At 44.2% G+C, this 23,440-nt stretch overlaps 1 protein-coding gene and 1 long non-coding RNA gene across 2 annotated transcripts; both read right to left on the reverse strand.

Moving 5' to 3' along the window:
• Positions 1–7,474: 7,474 nt before the first annotated feature.
• On the reverse strand, positions 7,475–9,511 carry LOC117089528 (pulmonary surfactant-associated protein A-like). The gene is made up of 2 exons (XM_033220872.1): positions 9,481–9,511; positions 7,475–9,174 (listed from the first exon to the last, which is right to left on the reverse strand). Exons 1-2 carry the CDS (start codon positions 9,509–9,511, stop codon positions 8,798–8,800), a joined length of 408 nt encoding a protein of 135 aa, XP_033076763.1. The 3' UTR covers positions 7,475–8,797.
• A 12,837-nt stretch (positions 9,512–22,348) lies between these two features.
• On the reverse strand, positions 22,349–22,919 carry LOC117089536. The gene is made up of 2 exons (XR_004439649.1): positions 22,801–22,919; positions 22,349–22,605 (listed from the first exon to the last, which is right to left on the reverse strand). It is a non-coding gene; the product is annotated as an uncharacterized LOC117089536 (long non-coding RNA).
• Positions 22,920–23,440: the final 521 nt, after the last annotated feature.

A 23,440-nucleotide genomic window follows, 5' to 3' on the forward strand; every position in this document is an offset into this window, starting at 1 on the left:
TAACTGGTTCATTTCACTAGGACTGGTTGGACAGTGGGTACAGCCCACAGAGGGCAAACTGAAGCAGGGTGAGGCATCGTCTCACTCACGAAGCACAAGGGGTTGGGGGATTTCCCTTTCCTAGCCAAGGGAAGCCGTGACAGACTGTATCTGGAGAAATGGTACACTCCTGACCAAATACTGCACTATTCCCACTGTCTTAGCAATCGGTAGACCAGGAGATATCCTCCCATACCTGGGTCGGCAGGTCCCATGCCCACGGAGCTTTGCTCACTGCTAGCGCAGCAGTCTGAGATGGACTGGCGATGCTGCAGCTGGATAGGGGGATGGGTGTCTGCCATTTCTGAGGCTTGAGCAGCTCACAGTGTAAAGAAAGAGGCCTGGAAGCACAAACTGGGCAGAGCCCACTGCAGCTCATCAAGGCCTACTGCCTCTATAGATTCCACCTCTTGGGGCAGGGCATAGTAGAACAAAAGGCAACAGGCAGCTTCTGCAGACTTAAATGTCCCTGTCTAACAGCTCTGAAGAGAGCAGTGGTTTTCTCAGCATGGTGTTTGAGCTCCGTGAACAGACAGACTGCCTCCTCAAGTGGGTCCCTGACTCCCATTTAGCCTGGCTGGGAAACACCTCCCGGGGGGGCCGACAGACACCTCAAACAGGCGGTGCCCCTCTGGGATGAAGCTTCCAGAGGAAGGATCAGGTAGCAATACTTGCCATTCTGTAGCCTCCTCTGGTGATACCCAGGCAAACAGGGTCTGGAGCGAACCTCCAGCAAACTCCAACAGACCTGCAGCTGAGGGGTCTGCCTGTTAGGAGGAAAACTAACAAACGGAAAGGAATAGCATCAACATCAACAAAAAGGACATCCACACCAAAACCCCATCTGTAGGTCACATCAAAGATCAAAGATAGATAAAACCACAAAGATGGGGAGAAACCAGAGTAGAAAAGCTGAAAATTCCGAAAAAAAGAGTGCCTCTTCACCTTCAAAGGATCACAACTCCTTGCCAGCAAGGGAACAAAACTGGATGGAGAATGAGTTTAATGAGTTGACAGAAGTAGGCTTCAGAAGGTTGGTAATAACAAATTTGTCCAAGCTAAAGGAGCGTGTTCTAACCCATTGCAAGGAAGCTAAAAACCTTGAAAAAAGGTTAGATAAATGGCTAACTAGAATAAACAGTGTACAGAAGACCTTAAATGACCTGATGGAGCTGAAAACCGTGGCACGAGAACTTCTGACGCATCACAAGTTTCAATAGACGATTTGATCAAGTCAAAGAAAGGATATCAGTGATTGAAGATCAAATTAATGAAATAAAATGAGAAGACAAAATTAGAGAAAAAAAGAGTGAAAAGAAACGAATAAAGCCTCCAAGAAATATGGGACTATGTGAAAAGACCAAATATACATTTGATTAGTGTACTGGAAAGTGATAAGAAGAATGGAACCAAGTTAGAAAACACTCTTCAGGATGTTATCTGAGAGAACTTCCCTAACCTAGCAAGGCAGGCCAATATTCAAATTCAGGAAATACAGAGAACACCACAAAGATACTCCTCGAGAAGAGCAACCCCAAGACACATAATTGTCAGATTCACCAAGGTTGAAATGAAGGAAAAAATGTTAAGGGCAGCCAGAGAGAAAGGTCGGGTTACCCACAAAAGGAAGCCCATCAGACTAATAGCGGATCGCTCAGTAGAAACCTGACAAGCCAGAAGAGAGTAGGGGCCAATATTCTACATTCTTAAAGAAAAGAATTTTCAACCCAGAATCTCATATGCAGCCAAACTAAGCTTCATAAGTGAAGGAGAAATAAAATCCTTTACAGACAAGCAAATACTGAGAGATTTTGTCACCACCAGGCCTGCCTTATAAGAGCTTCTGAAGGCAGCACTAAACATGGAAAAGAACAACTGGTACCAGCCATTGCAAAAACATGCCAAATGGTAAAGACCATTCATGCTATGAAGAAACTGCATCAATTAATGGGCAAAATAACCAGCTGACATCATAATGACAGGATCAAATTCAAACATAACAATATTAACCTTAAATGCAAATGTGCTAAATGCCCCAATTAAAAGACACAGACTGGCAAAATGGATAAAGAGTCAAAACTCATCAGTGTGCTATATTCAGGAGACCCATTTCATGTGCAAAGACACACACATATACTCAAAATAAAAAGATGGAGGAAGATCTACCAAGCAAATGGAAAGGAAAAAAAAAAACAGGGGTTGTAATCCTAGTCTCTGATAAAACAGACTTTAAACCAATAACAATCAAAAGAGACAAAGAAGGCCACTACATAATGGTAAAGGAATCAATTCACCAAGAAGATATACTATACTAAATATATATGCACCAAATACAGGAGCATACAGATTTATAAAGCAATTCCTTAAAGACCTACAAAGAGATTTACACTCCCACACACTAATAATGGGAGACTTAAACACCCCACTGTCAATATTAGACAAATCAACAAGACAGAAGGTTAACAAGGATATCCAGGATTTGAACTCAGCTCTGGACCAAGCAGACCCAATAGACATCTACAGAACTCTACACCCCAAATCAATAGAATATACATTCTTCTCAGCACCACATCACACATATTCTAAAATTGATCACATAAATGGTAGTAAAACACTCCTCAGCAGATGTAAAAGAACAGAAATCACAACAAACTGTCTCTCAGATCACAATGCAATCAAATTAGAACTCAGGATTAATAAACTCACTCAAAACCACAGAACTACATGAAAAACTGAACAACTTGCTCCTGAATGACTACTGGGTAAATAACGAAATGAAGGCAGAAATAAAGATGTTCTTTGAAACCAATGAGAATAAAGACACAATGAACCAGAATCTCTGGGACACATTTAAAGCAGTGTGTGGAGGGAAATTTATAGCACTAAATGCCCACAAGAGAAAGCAGGAAAGATCTAAAATTGACACCCTAACATCACAATTAAAAGAACCAGAGAAGCAAGAGCAAACAAATTTAAAAGCTAGCAGAAGGCAAGAAATAACTAAGATCAGAGCAGAACTGAAGGCAATAGAGACACAAAATAACCCTTCAAAAAATCAATGAATCCAGGAGCTGGTTTTTGAAAAGATCAACAAAATAGGTAGACCACTAGCAAGACTGTTAAAGAAGAAAAGAGAGAAGAATCAAATAGATGCAACAAAAAATGATAAAAGGGATATCACCACCAGTCCCACAGAAATACAAACTACCATTAGAGAATACTATAAACACCTCTATGCAAATAAACCAGAAAATCTAGAAGAAATGGATAAATTCCTGGACACATACACACTCCCAAGACTAAACCAGGAAGAAGTTGAATCTCTGAATAGATCAATAACAGGCTCTGAAATTGAGGCAATAATTAATAGCCTACCAACCAAAAAAAGTCTAGGGCCAGAGAGATTCACAGCCGAATTCTACCAGAGGTACAAAGAGGAGCCGGTACCATTGCTTCTGAAACTATTTCTATCAATAGGAAAAGGTAATCCTCTCTAACTCATTTTATGAGGTTAGCATCATCCTGATACCAAAGCCTGGTAGAGACACACACAAAAAAAGGGAATTTTGGGCCAATATCCTAATGAAGATTGATGTGAAAATCCTCGATGAACATTGATGTGAAATCCTCCATAAAATACTGGCAAACCGAATCCAGCAGCACATCAAAAAACTTATCCATCATGATTAAGTGGGCTTCATCCCTGGGATGCAAGGCTGGTGCAACATATGCAAATCAATAAACATAATCCATCACATAAACAGAACCAATGACAAAAATTATATGATTATTGCAATAGATTCAGAAAAAGCCTTCAAGAAAATTCAACAGCCCTTCATGCTAAAAGCTCTCATTAAACTAGGTATAGATGGAATGTATCTCAAAATAATAAGAGCTGTTTATGACAAACTTATAGCCAATATCATACTGAATGGGCAAAAACTGGAAGCTTTCCCTTTGAAAACTGGCACAAGACAAGCATGCCTTCTCTCACCACTCCCATTCAACATAGTGTTGGAAGTTCTGGCTAGGGCAATCAGGCAAGAGGAAGAAATAAAAGATATCCAATGAGGAAAAGAGGAAGTCAAATTGTCTCTGTTTGCAGATGACATGATTGCATATTTAGAAAACCCCATCGTCTCAGCCCAAAATCTCCCTAAGTTGATAAGCAACTTCAGCAAAATCTCAGGATACAAAATCAATGTGCAAAACTCACAAGCTTTCCTATACATCAATAACAGACAAACAGAGAGCCAAATCATGAGTGAATTCCCGTTCACAATTACTACAAAGAGAACAAAATACCTAGGAATTCAATTTACAAGGGATGTGAATGACCTCTTCAAGGAGAACTACAAACCATGGCTCAATGAAATAAAAAAGGACACAAACAAATGGAAGAACATTCCATGTTCATGGATAGGAAGAATTAATATCATGAAAATGGCCACACTGCCCAAAGTAATTTATAGATTCAATGCTATCCCCATCAGGCTACCACTGACTTTCTTCACAGAATTGGAAAAAACTACTTTAAGTTCATATGAAACCAAAAAAAGAGCCTGCATTGCCAAGACAATCCTAAGCAAAAAGAACAAAGCTGGAGGCATCAGGCTACCTGACTTCAAACTATACTACAAGGCTACAGTAACCAAAACAGCATGGTATTGGTACAAAACTGAGATATCAACCAATGGAACAGAACAACAACCTCAGAAATAACACCACACATCTACAACCGTCTGATCTTTGACAAACCTGACAAAAACAAGCAATGGAGAGAGGATTCCCTATTTAATAAATGGTGCTGGGAAAACTGGCTAGCCATATGTAGAAAGGTGAAACTGGATCCCTTCCTTACACCATATACAAAAATTAACTCAAGATGGATTAAAGGATTAATGTAAGATTTAACACTATAACAACCCCAGAAGAAATCCTAGGCAATACCATTCAGGACATAGGCATGGACAAAGACTTCATGACTAAAACACCAAAAGCAATGGCAACAAAAACCAAAATAGACAAATGGAATCTAATTAAACTAAAAAGCTTCTGCATGGCAAAAGAAACTATCATCAGAGCAAACAGGCAATGTACAGAATGGGAGAAAATTTTTGCAATCTACCCAGCTGACAAAGGGCTGGTATCCAGAACCAGCAAAGAACTTAAACAAGTTTACAAGGAAAAAAAAAATCAAACAACCCCATCAAAAAGTGGGCAAAGGATATGAACAGACGCTTTTCAAAAGAAGACATTTATGCAGCCAACAGACATATGAAAAAATGCTCATTATCACTGGTCATCAGAGAAATGCAAGTCAAAACCACAACGAGATACCATCTCACACCAGTTAGAATGGCGATCATTAAAAAGTCAGGAAACAATAGATGTTGGAGAGGATGTGGAGAAACAGGAACGCTTTTACACTGTTGGTGGAAGTGTAAATTAGTTCAAACATTGTGGAAGACAGTGTGGCGATTCCTCAAGGATCTAGAACTAGAAATACCATTTGACCTAGTAATCCCATTACTGGGTATATACCCAAAGGATTATACATCATGCTACTACAAAGACATGTGCACACATATGTTTATTGCGGCACTATCCACAATAGCAAAGACTTGGAACCAACCCAAATGTCAATCAATGATAGAATGGATTAAGAAAATGTGGCACATATGCACCATGGAATACTATGCAGCCATAAAAAAGAATGAGTTCATTTCCTTTGCAGGGACATGGATAAAGCTGGAAACTATCATTCTAAGCAAGCTATCACAAGGACAGAAAATCAAACACCGCATGTTCTCACTCATAGGTGGGGGTTGAACAATGAGAACACATGGACACAGGGTGGGGAACATCACACGCTGGGTCCGGTTTGGGGGTGGGGGCCAGGTGGAGGGATAGCATTAGGAGAAATATCTAATGTAAATGAAATTTGAGGGATGCAGCAAACCAACATGGCACATGTATCCATGTAACAAACCTGCATATTGTGCACATGTACCCTAGAACTTAAAGTATAATAATAATAATATATATATATATATATATATATATATATAACAGAATCAGTTATATTAGAAGTATTAGTGGGAAAATGAGAATCCAAAAGATGGTTGGGTATAAGATCAACAGAAATTAAGAGTTTTTTTTTTTTTAACAAATCAGCAATAATTAATTTAAAATCTTATAAAAATAGTAACAATAGCAAATAAAAGCATAAAGAAAGCAAAAATAATCCTAATAAGAAACAAGAAGATATCAGTTTTCAGAGGCTTGAAGTATTTATCTATAAAATTGGGAATACACATGGTCCTGGATTTTTGATGGTTTAACTTACAATTTATCAACTTTACAATGATTCAAAAGTGATGTGAATTCAGTAGAAGTCATACTTTGAGCACACATACAATCCTTCATTCACTTCCAGTACAGTATTCAAAAAAGTCCATGAGATAGTCAATACCTTATTATAAAATAGGCCATGTATTAGATGATTTTGCCCAACTACAGGCTAATGTAGTGTTCTGGGCATGTTTAAGGTAGTTTAAGTTAAACTATGATTTTTGGTAGGTTACGTGTATTAAATGCATTCCCAACTTATGATATTTTCATCTTGCAATGTATTTATCATGATATAACCCCATCATAAGTCAAGGAATATCTGTATATCCTTCTCATTCTTTTTAAAATAATTTGGAGGAGGACTCAATAATTTGTGTGCTGCATCCTAAGTGCATGCGGAATGGTGATCAGATTAAAATGCTTCCTTCATAAAAGACTGAGAAATTGTTCCCCTCATACTCATTGGTTTTCTGAGTATAGATTCAGAACTTCCTTGCACCCAGGAAAAGCAATAAATGCCGAAGAAGAGTGTTCACAGGTATTGGGGTGGAGAAGTGGGAGCCTTTCTGGGAGCGTGTTACAGGGGAGAAGTGGGAGGTGGGACACATATGTGGCTGCCTCCTCAAGCAAGTAGGGACATGGTCTCATTCCTGCGCAGCCCTGGGGTATGGGAGCATGGTCCCATTCCATGCAGACCTGAGATTAGGATGAATCACTGAGGCCTGGGACTGAGCCCTGAGTGCCACCATCACTGCTGGGATGCAGAAATCATTCAGATGGCTGCATGGAGGACAGAAGGCATGGTATCCCCACCCACAAATGGACCATGTGGATTCATGATGCCCATGTGTTCTTCCAAATGGTGTCTGTAGCTCCCCATCCCCCTGCACCATCTCAGGGAGGAGAGCAGGTGGCCCCTCCCATCAAACAAAGAAAGCACATCTTGAGATTGAATTTTCCAATATTCAGGCAAGTGGGGGCTCAGAGCCAGAGTTCATTTGATTTACAAAAATACAGAAATGTGATATTTCTTGGAACCAGAGCAGAGGAAACACTTATAAACACATTCACGATTTATTACATACACTTAAATCGTCTTTGTTCAGCTCAGGGGTGGGGTGGCTGGGAGCATGAACTTCAGATCCAGGAAGATGGGTTTGGATCCAGCCTCTGCCATTTGCTCTCTAGAATAATACTCAAAACATTTCACTCCTCCAAGCTTCAGTGTCCTTATAAAAAAATGGAGAAAACAATACTGGTCTCATGACATTGTGTGAAGATTGAATAATATGTAATAAGCCATATTAGAATTGCTTGTCAAGGTGTGTGGTGCATGATATGTGCTCGGTCAATAGCCTCTGTGTGTAGTAACAGCTCTGGTAGTAATTTTGCTAGCTGGGGGGATGGTAATAATTGTGACAGCAACAAGTATTTCATCCCCATTTTATAGATGAACACATAAGCTCAAGGAAAAAAATCCCCAAGAGTCACCAGTTACCTTGCCTACCCCATGACACATCCTAAGACCTGACCCACGTTAATTTTAATGATTATCTGGGTGAATGGATTAATGAAAGGGAAAAGTGGAGCCGGTGGTGTGGGGGGAGGGGGTGGTGTGAATGCCTACTTAAGTCTGAAGTGGGGTGCAGAGTCGTTCATCAGCAGAAAGTTACTTGGATTACGTCTGCAGTGGGGGGCTCTTCCCTAGAGGCCTAGGCCGGCTGTCTTCAGGTCAGGGGGCTGAGTTGGCATCCAAAGACTCAAAGGAATGAATTGTACATGTCAGTCACAGGGTTGGCTTGGACACCACCGTGCTGGGGCACCACTGGGCCCTCTGAACACCTGGAGAACCTGACCAGGCCCCCCACAGAGACCTCAGAGTGCCAGAGAATCTCCACTGCAGCCTTACCTCTGTACAGTCAGGGCTTCTTTGAAGTCTGCCTCTCTCTGTCATTATACTTGGCCAGGACTGCTCGTCCTGATGGCACTGGGCAGGCACTGGGCTGCAGAGGGAGAGCTAAGGGCATCAGGAGGCAGGCACTCTGTGTGACGTCAAAGGGTCCTTCTACTCCAAGACCTCACTGCTGCCATCTGTAAGTGAAGGAACTGGACCAGATGGGGAATAAGGAGGGCTCCATCTCATGCCGAAGGCCAAGCTTAGGAATTGCTGCCTGGGGTGCAGTGCTGGGAGGGTTTGCAAGGGGAGTGTCAAGGATGGCCAGCGATTCTGGGGAAGAGTCAGGGCCCATCAGGGGAATGAAGTGGTTAAGGATGCCTTCAGCCCTAATAGCCACAAGTGAATTCTGTTGAAAGGGAGTTCCAGCATCTCACAGACCAAGTGGATCCTGGGGATGGAAACCGAAGGCCAGACAGGATTCTCCCTGTCCCGTGGCATAAATGCTTCTTAGAACTCACAGATTGTCAGTCGGTTGTACAGGCAGGTCCTGTCATTCCACCGCCCATCTGTGTACATCTCCACACATTGCTCTGCTCCCTGACCCGCGGGCTTCCCTGGGTACCAGTTGGTGTACTTTACAGGGGTCCCGTCTGAGTAGCGGAAGTCTCCAGGGCTTGGACCCTCAGTCAGGCCCACATAGGCATACATGTTGTACTTCTTCACGAAGGTTGCAATGGCCTCATTTTCCTCTGGACTACTTGGGACAGCAATGCGGCCGCCTGCTTTGGGGCATGCCTTCCGAATGGCATCAAAAGTGATGGACCGTCCATTGGTGGAGAAGACCTTCTCTCCTACTGCCAGTATGGACCCCTGTAGACTAAGAGCTGGGAGCAGAGGAGTCGGGTCAGGCCAGTGACTGCTTTGTCTCTAAGCCACCTCTCTCACCTGCGCTCTCTGCCACCGGACTTTCCCCAGCCTCTCCATCTCTGCCTCTCTGTGTCTTCTCTTCCTCTTCCAATCGCAATTTTCTAAATTCTCTTCTAGGCTCACATCCATGTACTCATTCATCTATTTAACAATTACTTATTGCCAGAAACGGTGCAATTTTCTGGGATTCAATAGAAAGCAAGAATAGGCAAAGACCTTGCTTTCCTAAGTCATTAGGAGTGGATTGTGTACACTTCTGTCACCTCTGGGCCATTCCGAAATATCAGGAATCATCATTCCTTTCTGAAGACCTGAATGTCCACACACTTCTCTACATCAAAAGGATATGACAATTATAAATATATATGTACCCAACGCCAGAACACCAAGGCAAAAGCAAATATTATTAGATGTAAAAGGAGAGACAGACTCCAATACAACAATAATTGGGGACTTCAACAGTTTACTGTCTGCATTGTTAGATCATTTAGACAGAACATCAACCAAAAAAAGTTGGTTTAAACTGTGCTGCAGACCACATGGACCTAATAGACATTTGCAGAACATTTCATCTGACAGCTACAGAATACCCATTCTTCTTATCAGCACATGGAACATTCTCTAGGATACACCGTTTTAGGCTACAAAGTAAGTATCAATGAATAAAAATATTTAAATGATATCAAGAACCTTTTCTGACCACAATGGAGTAGGAAGGAAATTTAAAAATTTCTCGAAGCAAATGAAAATAGAAACACAACAAACCAAAACCTGTGGTAGACAACAAAAGCAGTAGTAACAGGGAAATTTATAACATTACATGCCTACATCAGAAAAGTAGAAAGATTTCAGATAAAAACCTAAAATTCATCTTAAGAAACTAGAAAAGCAAGAAAAAAGCCAAACCCCAAATTAGTAGAAAGAGAGAAATTTTTTAATTTGGAGCAGAGGCTGGGTGCAGTTGCTCACACCTGTAATCCCAGCACTTTGGGAGGCAGAGGTGAGTGGATCATCTGACGTCAGGAGTTTGAGACCAGTCTGACCATGTTGAAACCCCACACTACTAAAAATACAAAAAAATTAGCTGAATGTGGTGGTGGACGCCTGTAATCCCAGCTACTCAGGAGGCTGAGGCAGGAGAATTGCTTGAACACGGTAAGCAGAGGTTACTGTGAACTAAGATCGCACCATTGTACTCTAGTCTGGGCAACAGAGTGAGACTCTGTCTCAAAAAGAAAAAAAATGTGCGGAAATAAGCAAAAAGCAGACTAAAAAAGCAGCACAAAACGCCAACAAAAGGAAAAGTTGGGGAATTTTTTGTTTGTTTGTTTGAGACAAGATCTTGCTCTGTCACCCAGGATGGAGTGCAGTGGCATTGTGTCCGGAATTGGTGGGTTCTTGGTCTCGCTGACTTCAAGAATGAAGCCATGAACCCTCATGGTGAGTGTTACAGCTTTTAAAGATGGTGTGTCCAGAGTTTGTTCCTTCAGATGTTCAGATGTGCCCAGAGTTTCTTCCTTCTGGTGGGTTCGTGGTCTCACTGACTTCAGGAGTGAAGCTGCAGACCTCCGAGGTGAGTGTTAACAGCTCTTAAAGGCAGTGTCTGGAGTTGCTGGTTCCTTCAGGTGGGTTCGCAGTCTTGCTGGCCTCAGGAGTGAGGCTGCAGACCTTTGCAGTGAGTGTTACAGCTCATAAAGGCCGGACCCAAAGAGTGAGCAGCAACAAGATTTATTGTGAAGAGCTAAAGAACAAACCTTCCACAGTGTGGAAGGGGGCCTGAATTGCCGCTACTGGCTCGGGCAGCCTACTTGTATTCCCTAATCTGGCCCCACCCACATCCTGTTGATTGGTCCATTTTACAGAGAGCTGATTTGTCCGTTTTACAGAGAGCTGATTGGTCCGTTTTGGCAGCGTGCTGACTGGTGAGTTTATAATCCTTTAGTAAGACACAAAAGTTCTCCAAGTCCCCAGATTAGCTAGACACAGAGGCTGATTGGTGCATTTACAAACCTTTAGCTAGACACAGAGTGCTGATTGGTGCATTTACAAACTTTTAGCTAGACACAAGAGTGCTGGCTAGTGCGTTTACAAACCTTTAGCTAGACAGAGAAGTTCTAGGAGCCCCTACCCATTCCAGAAGCCCAGCCAGCTTCACCTCTCACTGGCACTCTTCCCAGGACTTTGTGGCACCTAGCCCGGGCACACTGGCAGCCCAGAGGGAGCTCGTCCCTCCATCAAACCCAGCCCATGCCCACCCGGAACCCGCGCCTGCCCGCACGCGCGGCGCGCAGCCCCGGCTCCGCCTGTGCCTCTCCCTCCACACCTCCACACGAACAGAGGAAGCCAACTATGGCCTTGGCCAGCCCCAGAGAGGGGCCCCGACAGCGCAGCGGTGGGCTGAAAGGCTCCTGGAGCGCGGTTAGGGCAGACGTCGAGGCTGAGGAGGTGGCGAGAGCGAGCGAGGGCTGCTAACACATTGTCACCTCTCAGCATGATCATGGCTAACTGCAGTCTTCGACTCCTGTGCTCAAGTGATCCTCTTGACTCAGTAATTCTGAGTAGCTGGGACTACAGGCATGTGTCATCACACCAGGCTAAAATTTTTTTTTTTTAGCTTTTCAAAGATGAGTTTTGCTGTATTTCCCAGGCTCGTTTCAAACTCCTGGCCTCAAGTGACCCTTCCGTTTCAGCCTCAGTGCTGGAATTACATGTATGAGCCACCATGCCTAGCTGAAAAGTTGGGTTTTTGAACAAATAAACATAATTGACAAACCATTAGCTAGAAAAGTAAGAAAAAAAGAGAAGACCTATATAAAAATCAGAAACAAGAAAGGAGACATTATATAACTGATATCACAGAAAGACAAAGGATCATTAAAGACCTTTATAAACAACTGTTTATAAACAAAAATAAATTATCTCACCCCAGGTAGACTGCCTTTTATCAATAAGACAAAAAAGAATAAATACTGGTGCGGGTACAGAGAAAAGGGAACTCTTATACACTTTTGGTGGAAATGGAAAGTACTACAGCCATTGTGGAGAACAAAATGAAGCTTTCTCGAAAACCTAAAACTAGAACTATCATATGATCTAGCAATCCCACTACTGGGTATTCAAAGAAAAGGAATCCAGTATGTTAAAGAGGTATCTGCCTTCCTGTGGTTATTGTGGAGTTATTCATAATAGCCAAGATATGGAATCAACCTAAGTGTCTATCAGTGAATGAATGAAATTTTTAAAAATGTAGTAACTAAACACAATGGAATAGAGTTCATCCATAGGAAAGAATAAAATTCTGCCATTCATGGCAACATGGATGAACCATTATGTTAAGTGAAATACAGCCAGGAAAAGAAAATTAAACACAGCATGTTCTCACTCATTTGTGGATGCTAAGAAAACTTAGCTAATATCGTAGAAGTAAACACAGAACAGTAAGCAAACAGTAGAACAGAATGTATTAGAGGCTGGGAAGACTAAGGAGAATGAGAAATGGGAAAGGTGGGGCAATGGGTATAAAATTACAGTTAGATAGGAGAAATGAATTGTAGCCTTCTTTAGCACTGTAGGGTGACCATAGCCAACCAAAAAATTACTGTATGCTTGAGAGGATTTTGAATGTTATCAACACAAAACAATGATAAGTTTTTGAGGTGATGGATATGCTGCTTACCTTGATTTCATCATTGCGCATTACATACATGTATCAAAATAGTCCACTGTGCCCATACATATGCAAAATAATTGTGTCAAAAATAACATTTTTTAAATTAAAAAGAGAATAAAGAATACATTACCAGAAGTAAAAACAAACAAACTCCAAGAAAAGACTATAGTTATGATTATATCCCTATGTGTCAATCTGAAAAGATGGCTGGGATATATAAAAGAAAACACTAATTGTAGAAGAGTATATGTAGTATGATCTTATTGGTGCAAGGTAAGAGAATGTGTGTTTGTGTGTCCCTTAGCCTATTTCTTTGAAGACAGTTGCTGCTACTTGCCAGTTTTAATTCCTCCAAGGTGCAGAATGGGAAAACCTCGCTCCCTCTCCTCAAAACCTCAGTAAAACATGATGTGTTTCTCTAGGGTTTGGAAAGTTCAAAATGTTCAGGGCAGAAAGAAGGGTGACAGGGCTGCGATGGCAAAAATGAAAATGAAAACAAGTAATGTGATTTTTAAGGCAAATTGGATGCTATTTCTAGGCAACAGAAAGATATTTATTGTGTTATTCTTTTTAAGAATAAAATGGCATTATTAGAGAGGCATCAATGTAATATATATGTGTGTAAATATACAGCACACAACATATGTGTGAGTACATATGTGTATAATGCATACACACATATTTGCTTAGTTTACTGGCAGCCTCAGGAAAGAAAAGCCTTAACTTCCATCCCCTTCATGTGACTGAGCTGTCCCTTAGATTCTGACATTATAAGTGATCTTGAAATATATCCATGATTAGTAAATTAATTTGTGCATTCCCTTGTCTTCAGGTACAGGTAGAATAAGCATGTTCCTCTGACTCTGGGAAGGTTCTAGCAGAGGACTGAGCTGGAAAAAGGATTTCTAGACAATTTTGGTAATCCATCTAATCCCTGTCAGCCTCAGTTGACTGAAGTATGGAATGGGGATTTACTGTCTGTACAGCTCATAGAGTGCTGTGATGATCCAAAGTGACAGAAAGAACCAGCAGTCACAAACAGCCTCCTCCTACTGCTAGCACCCATGGCAGCTGGAAAAGGGGTCAGGGGAAGGGTCCCCTGAGCACTAAGAGAGAGGCCTCAAATATGCAGAGAAGCCCATGCACTGTCCTTAGGGCATGTGCATGGCCTTCACTCTGCACCCCTTTGAAACAGGAGAGTCCCCTGATCCCCCTCACAGGATTCATGGCAGGGGTGTGGCTCACCTGTTTGGTTGCCCCACTGCTCAAACCCCTAGGGGGAGCATGCAGATGGGCAGGTGCAGAGGCTGGGGTGAGTGCTTTGTGGTCCAGCCCCACAGTAGTGTCTAGGGATGGGTGCCTGTAACCCTTGTGTTACAAAGCTCTTTCAGCTTTGCATACACAGGTGGCTTAAGTGTTAATCAGCTCAATGGACCCTCTGCCTTATCATAAGGGCAGAGGGCCAGTGTGACAGCTTTCTGTATCCCAAGCTTTCACCCAGCATCCTGGAAGAATCAGATCACATGTGGGCTTGAAGGATGAGTGCAAGATTTTATTGAGTGGTGGAGGTGGCTCTCAGTGAGATGGATTGGGGGCCGGAAAGGGGAATGGAGTGGGAAGGTGATCTTCCCTTGGAGGTGGGCCACCCAGTAGCTGGTATCTTCTCTGATCACCTCTGTGCAAACTCCCCTCAGTGTTCAGATGTTCCTCCTCTTTTCTCTGTCTCTCTCTGCCACATCGTTCCACTGTCCATTTGCTTGTCTGCTGGTCTGCTGGTCTGCTGGTCTGCTTCTGGAGCCTGGGGTTCAGGGTTTATATGGTTGCAGGATAGGGGTTGTGGCAGGCCAAAAGGCAGCTTTTTGGTCATGAAAATAGAAATGTCTTTTCCCATTTAGGGCCACGGGTCTTCAGGCTTGAGGGTGGGGCCTTTGTTGGGGAACCACCCTTTTTCTACCCAGTGTTTCACTGTCTCCCGTCACTATCATTTCCCCCCTCTGAAGAGGCACATCTGACTGCCATTAGAATATGGACGATAACCAGTCTTGGCCACTTCCTGCCGACAGGGGGAGTTGTTTTGGGGAAAATGTCAGTCAGATTCCTCCCAGAGGTCTATCTAAGGGTCCCTGGCAAAGGGGAGCCATCATCTGAGGCTCTGATTGCCTGAACATCTTGAGTTTGATGACCTCTAAGTGAGAGAGGAAAAAAGTTTTATAAGGTTAAATAAGCATGGGTTAAAAGTATGTATTATACAAGGAAAGAATCTAGTGCCAAAGACACAGAAATAAGAAGTAAAATGTACTAATTACCCTGAAAACGCTATTGTACCCCATGGTATAGAAGAGAACAAAGGTAGGAACAGCAAGCATAGGCAAGACTATAAAGAGAACATACATGGAATGTTCATTAACACTTATCTTTTGTGATTTTTAGCTTGAATTTCCTGATCTCTTCACAATGGTATTTTGGGTGCTCTTCTAGCTTGAAAGAGGTGACTCTGTTGGCTTCCCAGGCCTTTCCTCATATACTGAATCCAAGAGTCTATTCTGGTGACCTTGACCTTCACCACTGTAGGAGTGGAAAGAAGTACAGTGCAAGGTCCCTCCCAACCAGGGCATATTGAAGGAGAAAGGTAAAGAAGTACCTTTAGCAGTACTAGGTCCCCTGGGTTGAATAGAGGTGGGCCTGGTTCACGGGACTGGGCCTTCAACAGTTGTTTCAGTTTCTGTTGGAAATGGACCAAAGAGGTTTGTGCTTAATTAAATCAGAGGTTTCTTGGTCTAGCAAGAAATCATTCGTGAGAAAAGACCATCCATACATAGTCTCAAAGGGACTCAAACCCAGCCTTGAAGAAGTGTTTCTGATACATAGCAGGACTATGGAAAGAAGAGTAGTCCAGGGGAGATGAGTCTCCTGAGACAGTTTCTTCAGGTGCCTTTTGATAATATCATTTGTCTTTTCCACCTTTCCTGAGGATTGTGGTCTCCTCAGGAACTGTATTGTATGCCTAGTGCCTTTGAGACCCCCCTGGGTGACAGCTGCCTTGAATGAGGGGCTATTACTGCTCTGGAGGTACTTAGGGAGTCCAAAGTGAGGAATTGTCTCATTGATTAGTACTATTATCACCTCAGAGGCTTTCTCTGTCTGACGTGGAAATGCTTCTACTCAGTTAGTGAAGGCATCTATCCATACTAGGAGGTACTGGATGCCCCTTGCCTTTGGCGTATGGGTGAAATCCAGTCTTCCCCCAGGTAGCCTTGGAGAAGATGCTGTTAATTAAGGGGATTGTTTTTAAGGCAGGTCTTGCAAGCATTAACAACCTGTTTAACTGTTTGTATCAGGTTTTTATCTGAGAACAACTTGAGCCAGTTGATAGGTTTTATCTTTACCTAGGTGGAAGGCCTGGAGTAGGCTTTTAAGAACTTTTCATTGGTTGCCAGCTGGTAGATAAAGCCTACCATCCCAAGAGGTGGCCCATTCTATTTCCACAGGAGAGTATTGAGGTTTTATTTCTCTGATGGGGCCCTCCCAGATCAGTGGGGCTTCAAGTGGGTCAGAGACCTGGGGCCCCCTTGCTACTGATTTAGCTGCTCAGTCTGCCAGCCTGTTTCTCTCAGCTATTTCATCCATCCCTCTTTGGTGGCCTTTACAATGTATTACTGCCACTTCCCGTGGAAGGAAAACTGAGCGAAATAGTCTATTAATTTCGTCATGGCATTTAATGATACCCATTAGCTGTGAGGAAGATCCTCTCTTTCCAGATAGTGGCATGGGTAAGGAGAACTAGGAAAGGATACTTAGAATCAGTATAAATGTTAACTGTTTTTCCTTTGCTTAATTCGAGTGCTCTCATGAGGGTGATTAGTTTGACCAGTCGAGCACTTGTGCCAGAGGAGAGAGGTGTGCTCTCAACAATATAGTTCAGAGTAACTACTGCATACCCTGCTTTATGATTTCCTTTTTCAACAAAAGAACATCTGTCCATAAAAATAATCCAGTCTGGATTTTTAAGGGGGTTTTCTTGAGGTCTCCTCTGGCCGCATAAGTTTGTACTACTGTTTATTCACAGTCATGTTAAGTTCCCCAGCTTCCTCTGGGAGGAAGGTGGCTGGATTTAGGGAGGGACAGGTTCTTAATTGGACTGAAGATCCTTCTAATAACAGAGCTTGATACCTGAGGAGGTGGTTGCCTGTTAGCCAGAGACTCCACTTAAAAGTATTTCTGCCACATTATGTGGGGTATAAATGGTTAAGTTATTACCCATGGTTAACTTAGTAGCCTCTGGTACCAGCAAGGCTACTGCTGCAATTGACCAGAGACAGGCCAGTCATCCTTTGGTTACCAAATCTAGCTCTTTACTCAGCCCACAGGCTGCTGGGCTGGACCCTGGGCCTGTGTTAGGACTCCCAGTGCCATTCTCTTTCTTTCTGATATATAAAGGTTAAACATTTTTCCTGGGGCGGGGGACTAAGGGCTGGTGCCTTAAGCAAGGCTTGTTTTAGTTGGTCAAAAGCCTCTTTAGCCTCCAGTTCCCAAATTAGGCAGTGAGTATCAGCTGCTTGAGTCTCCTTTATTAGGTGATAGAAGGGATGTGCTATTTCACTGTACCCAGATATCCATAGTCTGCAGAATCCTGTAATGTGTAAGAATCCCCTCAGTTGCTTGAGTGTTTGGGGAGGAGAAAGGAGGAGATAGATTTAATCCTTTCTTTGCCCAATGCCCTGGTCCCCTCTGACAAGACCAGGCTTAGGTACTTCACTGAAGTCTGACAGAGCTGAACTTCACATTTTGAAACATTATATCTTCTGTTAGCCAGGAAATTAAGAGGAGCCTTACTTCCCTCCTGAGAGATTTCCTCACTTGGAGCGCAGAAAAGAAGGTCATCCATGTATTGCAAAACTTTGACCTGAGGATAAAGGAACTTGGAGAGATCTCTCCATAATGCCTGCCCAAACAAGTAGGGGCTGTCTTGGAATCCCTGAGGTAACACTGTCCAGGTTAACAGGGTGGTTTGGTTAGAGGGAACCTCAAACAAATTTGTTTGCATTGGATCCTCAATGCAAACAAATACTGGGAGTTGGGGTGTAATTGTATGCAGAAGAAGGCATCCTTTAGGTCCAGGAACCATTTAGTTCCCTCAGGTATTTGAGCTAGCAGGGTATACGGATTGGGAACTGTTGGGTATATTGGAACCACAGCCTCATTACCAAGGAGGTGGTCCTGAACTAGTCTCTATTTCTAGTTGTGTTTTAGTACCCCCAATATTGAGGTATTACAAGAGCTATTGCAGGGTTTGTGTGGGCCCTCCATCTTCAAGTTATCGATAATGACTTTTAGTCCTTTCCTAATCTCTAGTTTCGGGGATAATGTTTCTGGTTAGGAAAGGAGGTGGGATCGTTAAGATGGAACCAGACCGGTATGGTAGTTGTGGCTCTGCCAATTGTCTCTTGAGTTGCCCAAACTTCTGGGTTAATATTGGCCTCTACTAGGATTAGACAAAGAGTTTCCCTAGGGGCCATCAGAATGATTGTCCCCATATGGGCGAGAATATCCCTACCCAACAGAGAAGTTGGGCTTTCACGCATAATTAGAAAAGCTTTGGTGAACAACCCCAGCTACAGCTAAGGGGTGGGAAAAAATATTGGGTTAAAGACCTTCCTGAGATGTCCCTCACAGTCATTCTAAGAGAGGAGAGGGGGCCTGGATTCAAGAGAACTGAGAGACCAGCCCCAGTGTCCAAAAGGAGGTCCACTTTCCTCCCTTCAATTTCCATGATTACCCAGGGCACCTGGATGGTAATGGTGGTCTGGACCACGGGAGTCAGGAGAGGAGCCCTGGGACCTGTCAGTCCTGCTGCTGGACCATTTGGAAGAATAGCTCTGGACCTGGTGACCAGCAGGCCAGAAACAGTCCACCCTCCAATGGTCCCCATGGCAGATTGGACAGGGTTGAAGTGGCTTCTTCATGCTGCCTGAGCAATTCTTAAAATGCCCTGGTTTGCCACATCTGTAGCAATCAACAAGTGCACCCTGGGAGTTCTGGGGTTTGTGGGCTTGTCTGTTGGTCATTAAAGTCTCTGTTTCTTTCCTGTATTTCCTCTCTCTCTTGTGCCTACCTATCTCTAGCTTTGTAGCTTCTTTGTAGCTTCCTTCTGATATCAGGGGCTGCCTGAGTAATAAATTTATCCTTTCGGATTAGTTGTCCCTCAACTGAATCAGGGGATAGAGAGGTCTGCTTTACTATAGGGCCTCCCTTGGCCTTTCCAGGAAGGCAGTGGGATTTTCATCGAATCCCTTGTCAATCATGGATAATTTAATATAATTGAGAGACTTGGTCCTGGTCTTACATAAGCCCACCATTATGCACCTCTGAAAGTGTCTCCTCTTCCAGTCTTCCATTTTGTCATTGGGATCCCATTTATGGTAATCTATTGATACTGCCTCTTCCAGTTGGATAATGTTTGCCCCCTTCCCTGACACTGTATGGGATACTAAGCTCATCCCCAAATCTCTCTGCTGCTTGCAGAGCAGGCTGCTTCTTAGTGCCTGTCAAGGTCTGGTTCAAAAGCACCATAACGTCTCTCCAGGAGAGATCAAATATTTGGGTGAAATTCTGGAAAGCCTCTATATATCTGTTGGGGTCATCTTAAAACTTCCCAAAATTCCCCTTAATTCACTTTAAGTCCTGTAGGGAGGAGGGGACCTGGACCTTACTGGGCCCAAATTCACCAGGCATTGGTTTAATGGGCAAAAGTGAGGTTGGGGCTTTTGTAGGGTGAGGAATTTTAGGAGGGGACAAGTGAGAGGCTGAAGCTGAATAGGAAGGTCGGGGTGAACCCAGAGGGGAAGAGCTGGGGGTGGGGGTGGCTTCTCTGCTTGGGGTGCCGCTGGGATTCATATCTTTAGTTTCCTAGGCTTGCCCCTTGCAGTCTTCCCTGAGACGGCAAACAAGAGGGCTGGATCAATCCTACACTGTCAGGAAAGGTCTAGATTGCTTTGCAAGGTATAAAAAACCTACACATGTGGGACCTCAGACCATCTATCCTCATGTGTACAGAAAAAGTCTGACTGCTGGATAGTATTGAAATGTATGGTTCCTTCCTGAGGCCCACCCAGTCCTTCATAATTTGGCCAAACCTTTGTGTAGAGGATTATGAGGCATTTTTCTTCCAGATTAAGAGAGTCAAAGCAGTCCCATTGGTTCTGGATACACTCCAGACGGGTATAAGCTGGGGATGGTGAAGAGAGATGGACGCTTATTCTGAAAGACAGAGAATAGAGGCATCCCTCATTCCCTTCTTTCTTTCAGTGAAAACTCAGGGTGTGATGGATAGAGAAAGTGAGTGTCCTTCCTTTCTCTTCCATCTTTTTGTTCCTGAGCCCTGGTGACCTTGGCAGGTGCCGCTCATGATTACCAATGTGGCATGCACCCATGAAGCAGAAAAGGCCTAGATAATAGGAATTATTCGCCCTCACTTATGCCTCCATCTTCCCCTGCTGTCAACAACCTTTGAGTTCCCTGGGCCTCATTTATGCCATGAAGCATGGCCTCCTTCCATGGGTGGGGATTTAGTGTGCAGGAATTGGTCCTGCCCATTTACATTGTGCCTGATGCCTGGCTTTGGATCCCTCAGATCTGGTTTTCCTTTCTAGGGCTTCAGCCTGAAGTTTGGAATCACGTTTGGGACTAACAAGTATTTCAAGAGGCTGCACGTATCTGTTTAGATTGTTTCAAATGAGCTCTGCCAAGTGTGCTGGTATCATCCAGCAGGGCCTGCTCATCTGTTATTTTCCCTTTCAGCAGCAGAGTGCTGGGAGGGGGAACCCTCTCGCTCAGAAAAGGAAAAGAAAAAAACCAAAAACCCAAAACAGTGTAAAGGGAGAGAGGGGAAGGTACTGGGGGAATGTTAGAAACAAATTTTCAATGCTGCTAAAGAAAAAGCACTCGAACACAAATTTTCTCAGCAAGGCAAATTTGCTTCTGCAGGAGGGTGTGTCTTGCATATGGAGCAATGGTGAGAGCACCCAGAACAAAGGAAAGAAGGGATTTTTATTATCTCTTAATGCAGCTTGTCCCTGTAACTGTACCCTGCCTCCATTGGCTGGAGTTGGACTGCACAATCTAAGCTGAACCCAGATGGCTAACTTGAAAAGTGCAGGAATGCGGTTACCCTGGTGGGTAAGCAGAAAGATCAGTTTCAGCAGGCGAAGCCTTTGCGATGGGAGGGGTAATTCACAGAGTGGGTAGCAGATGTTAAATGTGCACTCTATAGATAAGGACTGGTGGGAAGGTTGTTTACCAGGGCCAGGGGAACACAGAGAGTAAAGAAGTCTGGCCTTGAAAGCAGAGAGCAAAGGACAAGGAAATTTAAGCAAGCTAAACCTTTGAAGAAGAATTTCCTACTGTTTTTAACAGGGAAGAACCCCTTGCTCAGCGCAAATTTTTTCCTTTGATCATTGTATCTTTCCCCAGGATCGAACCGGGCTGAACTCCTTGGCCAGAGGAGGGAAAGTTCCATTGGCATGGCAGCCAAGAAGTGCTGGCTGGCCTTCCCAGCAGGCCCCTGGCAGGAGCCACTGTTTTTCCCACCCCTTGTGGCCACTGGGCATGGCTTTTGCATGCTGTGGACATTCCTATGTGCCCGAGCCAGGAGGGGAGCGAGTATGAGAAGGGGGTCAGTGTACCATGAGCGACTGCGGCTGTCAGGGTGGATGTGGGCATCAGCACAATCGAGAAAAAACAAAAACCACATTGTTCTGATTTGCACCTTTGATGGCTAAGCCAAACATTCATTCTGTTTAACAGTATAGCCACAGCCTGTAGCATAACTCTTAACATTATAAAGGAAGAAATAAGAGCCATTTCAAACTGTGAAAGAAGTAAAGACACCAAGGGAAGTCTGTGGGTCTTGGCCAAGGGAGTTCAGTCTTGGGGCCTTCCAGCAAAAATGCCTTTGGTTGTCTGAGGGTTTTACTCCAGTCCAATGTGGCAGCCAGACCCCTGTGAAGGGAAACAGAGCAGGAAAGAGAGAGGTGGCAGGGCCCTGGAAAAGATACAGATCTGACAGTTTCACATCTGTACTCACCCTCCCGATGAATATCCCAGACAGGGCTCCAGCTGAAATGGAAGAGCTCCCTTATCCCTCTTGCAGGACACGCAGTAGGGGTGTGGCTTGCCTGTTCAGTCACCCCACTGCTCAAACCCCCAGGGGAGCATGCAGATGGGCAGGTTACAGAGGCCAGGGTGAGTGCTTTGGGCTTCGGCCCTGTGGTAGTATCTAGGGGTGGGTGCCTGCAATCCCCGTGTTACAAGCTCTTTCAGCTTTCCCGTCCACAGACATCTTGAGTGTTAATCAGCTCAGTGGACCCTCTGCTGTATCACAAAGGTAGGGGGCCAGTGTGACAGCTTTCTGTAACCTGAGCTCTCACCCCCAGCATCCCAGAAGAATCAGATCACACACGGGCTCAGAAGATGAGTGCAAGGTTTTATTGAGTGGTGAAGGTGGCTCTCAGGGAGATGGATAGGGAACTGGAAGGAGGAATGGAGTGGAAGGTGATCTTTCCCTGGAGTTGGGCCTCCCAGTAGCTGGACTCTTCTCCAATCGCCCCAGTCAAACTCTCCTCAGTGTTCAGCTGTCCCTCCTTTTTTTTCTCTCTCTCTCTGCCACATCATTTCGCTGTACGTCTGCTTGTCTGCTGGTCTGCTGGTCTGCTTCTGGTGCCTGGGGTTCAGGGTTTATATGAGTGCAGGACAGGGAGTGTGGGGGGCCAAAAGGCAACTTTTTGCTCACAAAAACAGAAATGTCTGTTCCCATTTAGGACCATGGGTCTTCAGGCTTGAGGGTGGGGCCTTTGCTGGGAACTACACTTCTACCCAGTGTTTCCCTGTCTCCTGTCCATATCACCTTCAGTCTTACCTTGCCCACGTGGGAAAGCATCATCTTCCTGGTTTCAGTCATACTGGTTGAGGCGGGAGTCCTGCCACACGCAGTGGGACTCCAAGTGCAATGCGACTGTGGACTCTGAGGTGGCTTGGCATGGGCGCCCAAGGACTGGCTGTGTGAAGAGGATGTCCCTGCAGAGGGAGGAAACCCAACGTGGAGGGTGAGGCCCCGAGGAGAGTGAGAAAGATACTGAAGGAGAGCGGACCGGTGGGGGCAGTGGAGCCTAAGCAGGGGGAGGAGGCTACGGACACAGCTGAATGGCCTGGCGTGGGCACTCGGAACTCAGCAGGAACTACATCAATTCTTAGAGCTAAGAGTGACACATTTGGGTTGGGAGGAGAACCATCTTCTTAACGACATTCTTTAGATTCACTGGTGCCATGTGCTGGTAAACTGTAGCTGTTTCAACATCAAACACGCATAGTGCCCCCTGCAGCCCACAGGTGAGTGCTTGGCACTCCCTGACGGCCGGTGGTAGGCCTCATGCATGAGTCCACATTGTTACAAAGCAATCAATGGGCAACAGAGACAGTGTGATGAGGAATGGGATCTTTACAATAGTCCCAAAGTGTGTCCTCACAACATAGTCACTGATTGAAACCAGAAAAAGAAT

The sequence above is a fragment of the Trachypithecus francoisi genome, unplaced genomic scaffold, assembly GCF_009764315.1.
Source record: "Trachypithecus francoisi isolate TF-2019V2 unplaced genomic scaffold, Tfra_2.0 Contig00855, whole genome shotgun sequence".
Classification (NCBI taxonomy): domain Eukaryota; kingdom Metazoa; phylum Chordata; class Mammalia; order Primates; family Cercopithecidae; genus Trachypithecus; species Trachypithecus francoisi.

What these genes read in the sequence shown, in the direction of transcription:
- LOC117089528 (XM_033220872.1), bottom strand. Translation starts at nt 9,511, where the DNA reads ATGATTCCTGATATTTCGGAATGGCCCAGAG. An exon ending in TATTTCGGAATGGCCCAGAG is followed by an intron (nt 9,175 to 9,480) that starts GTGACAGAAGTG and finishes CTCTGCTCCCAG; the next exon opens with CTCTTAGTCTACAGGGGTCC.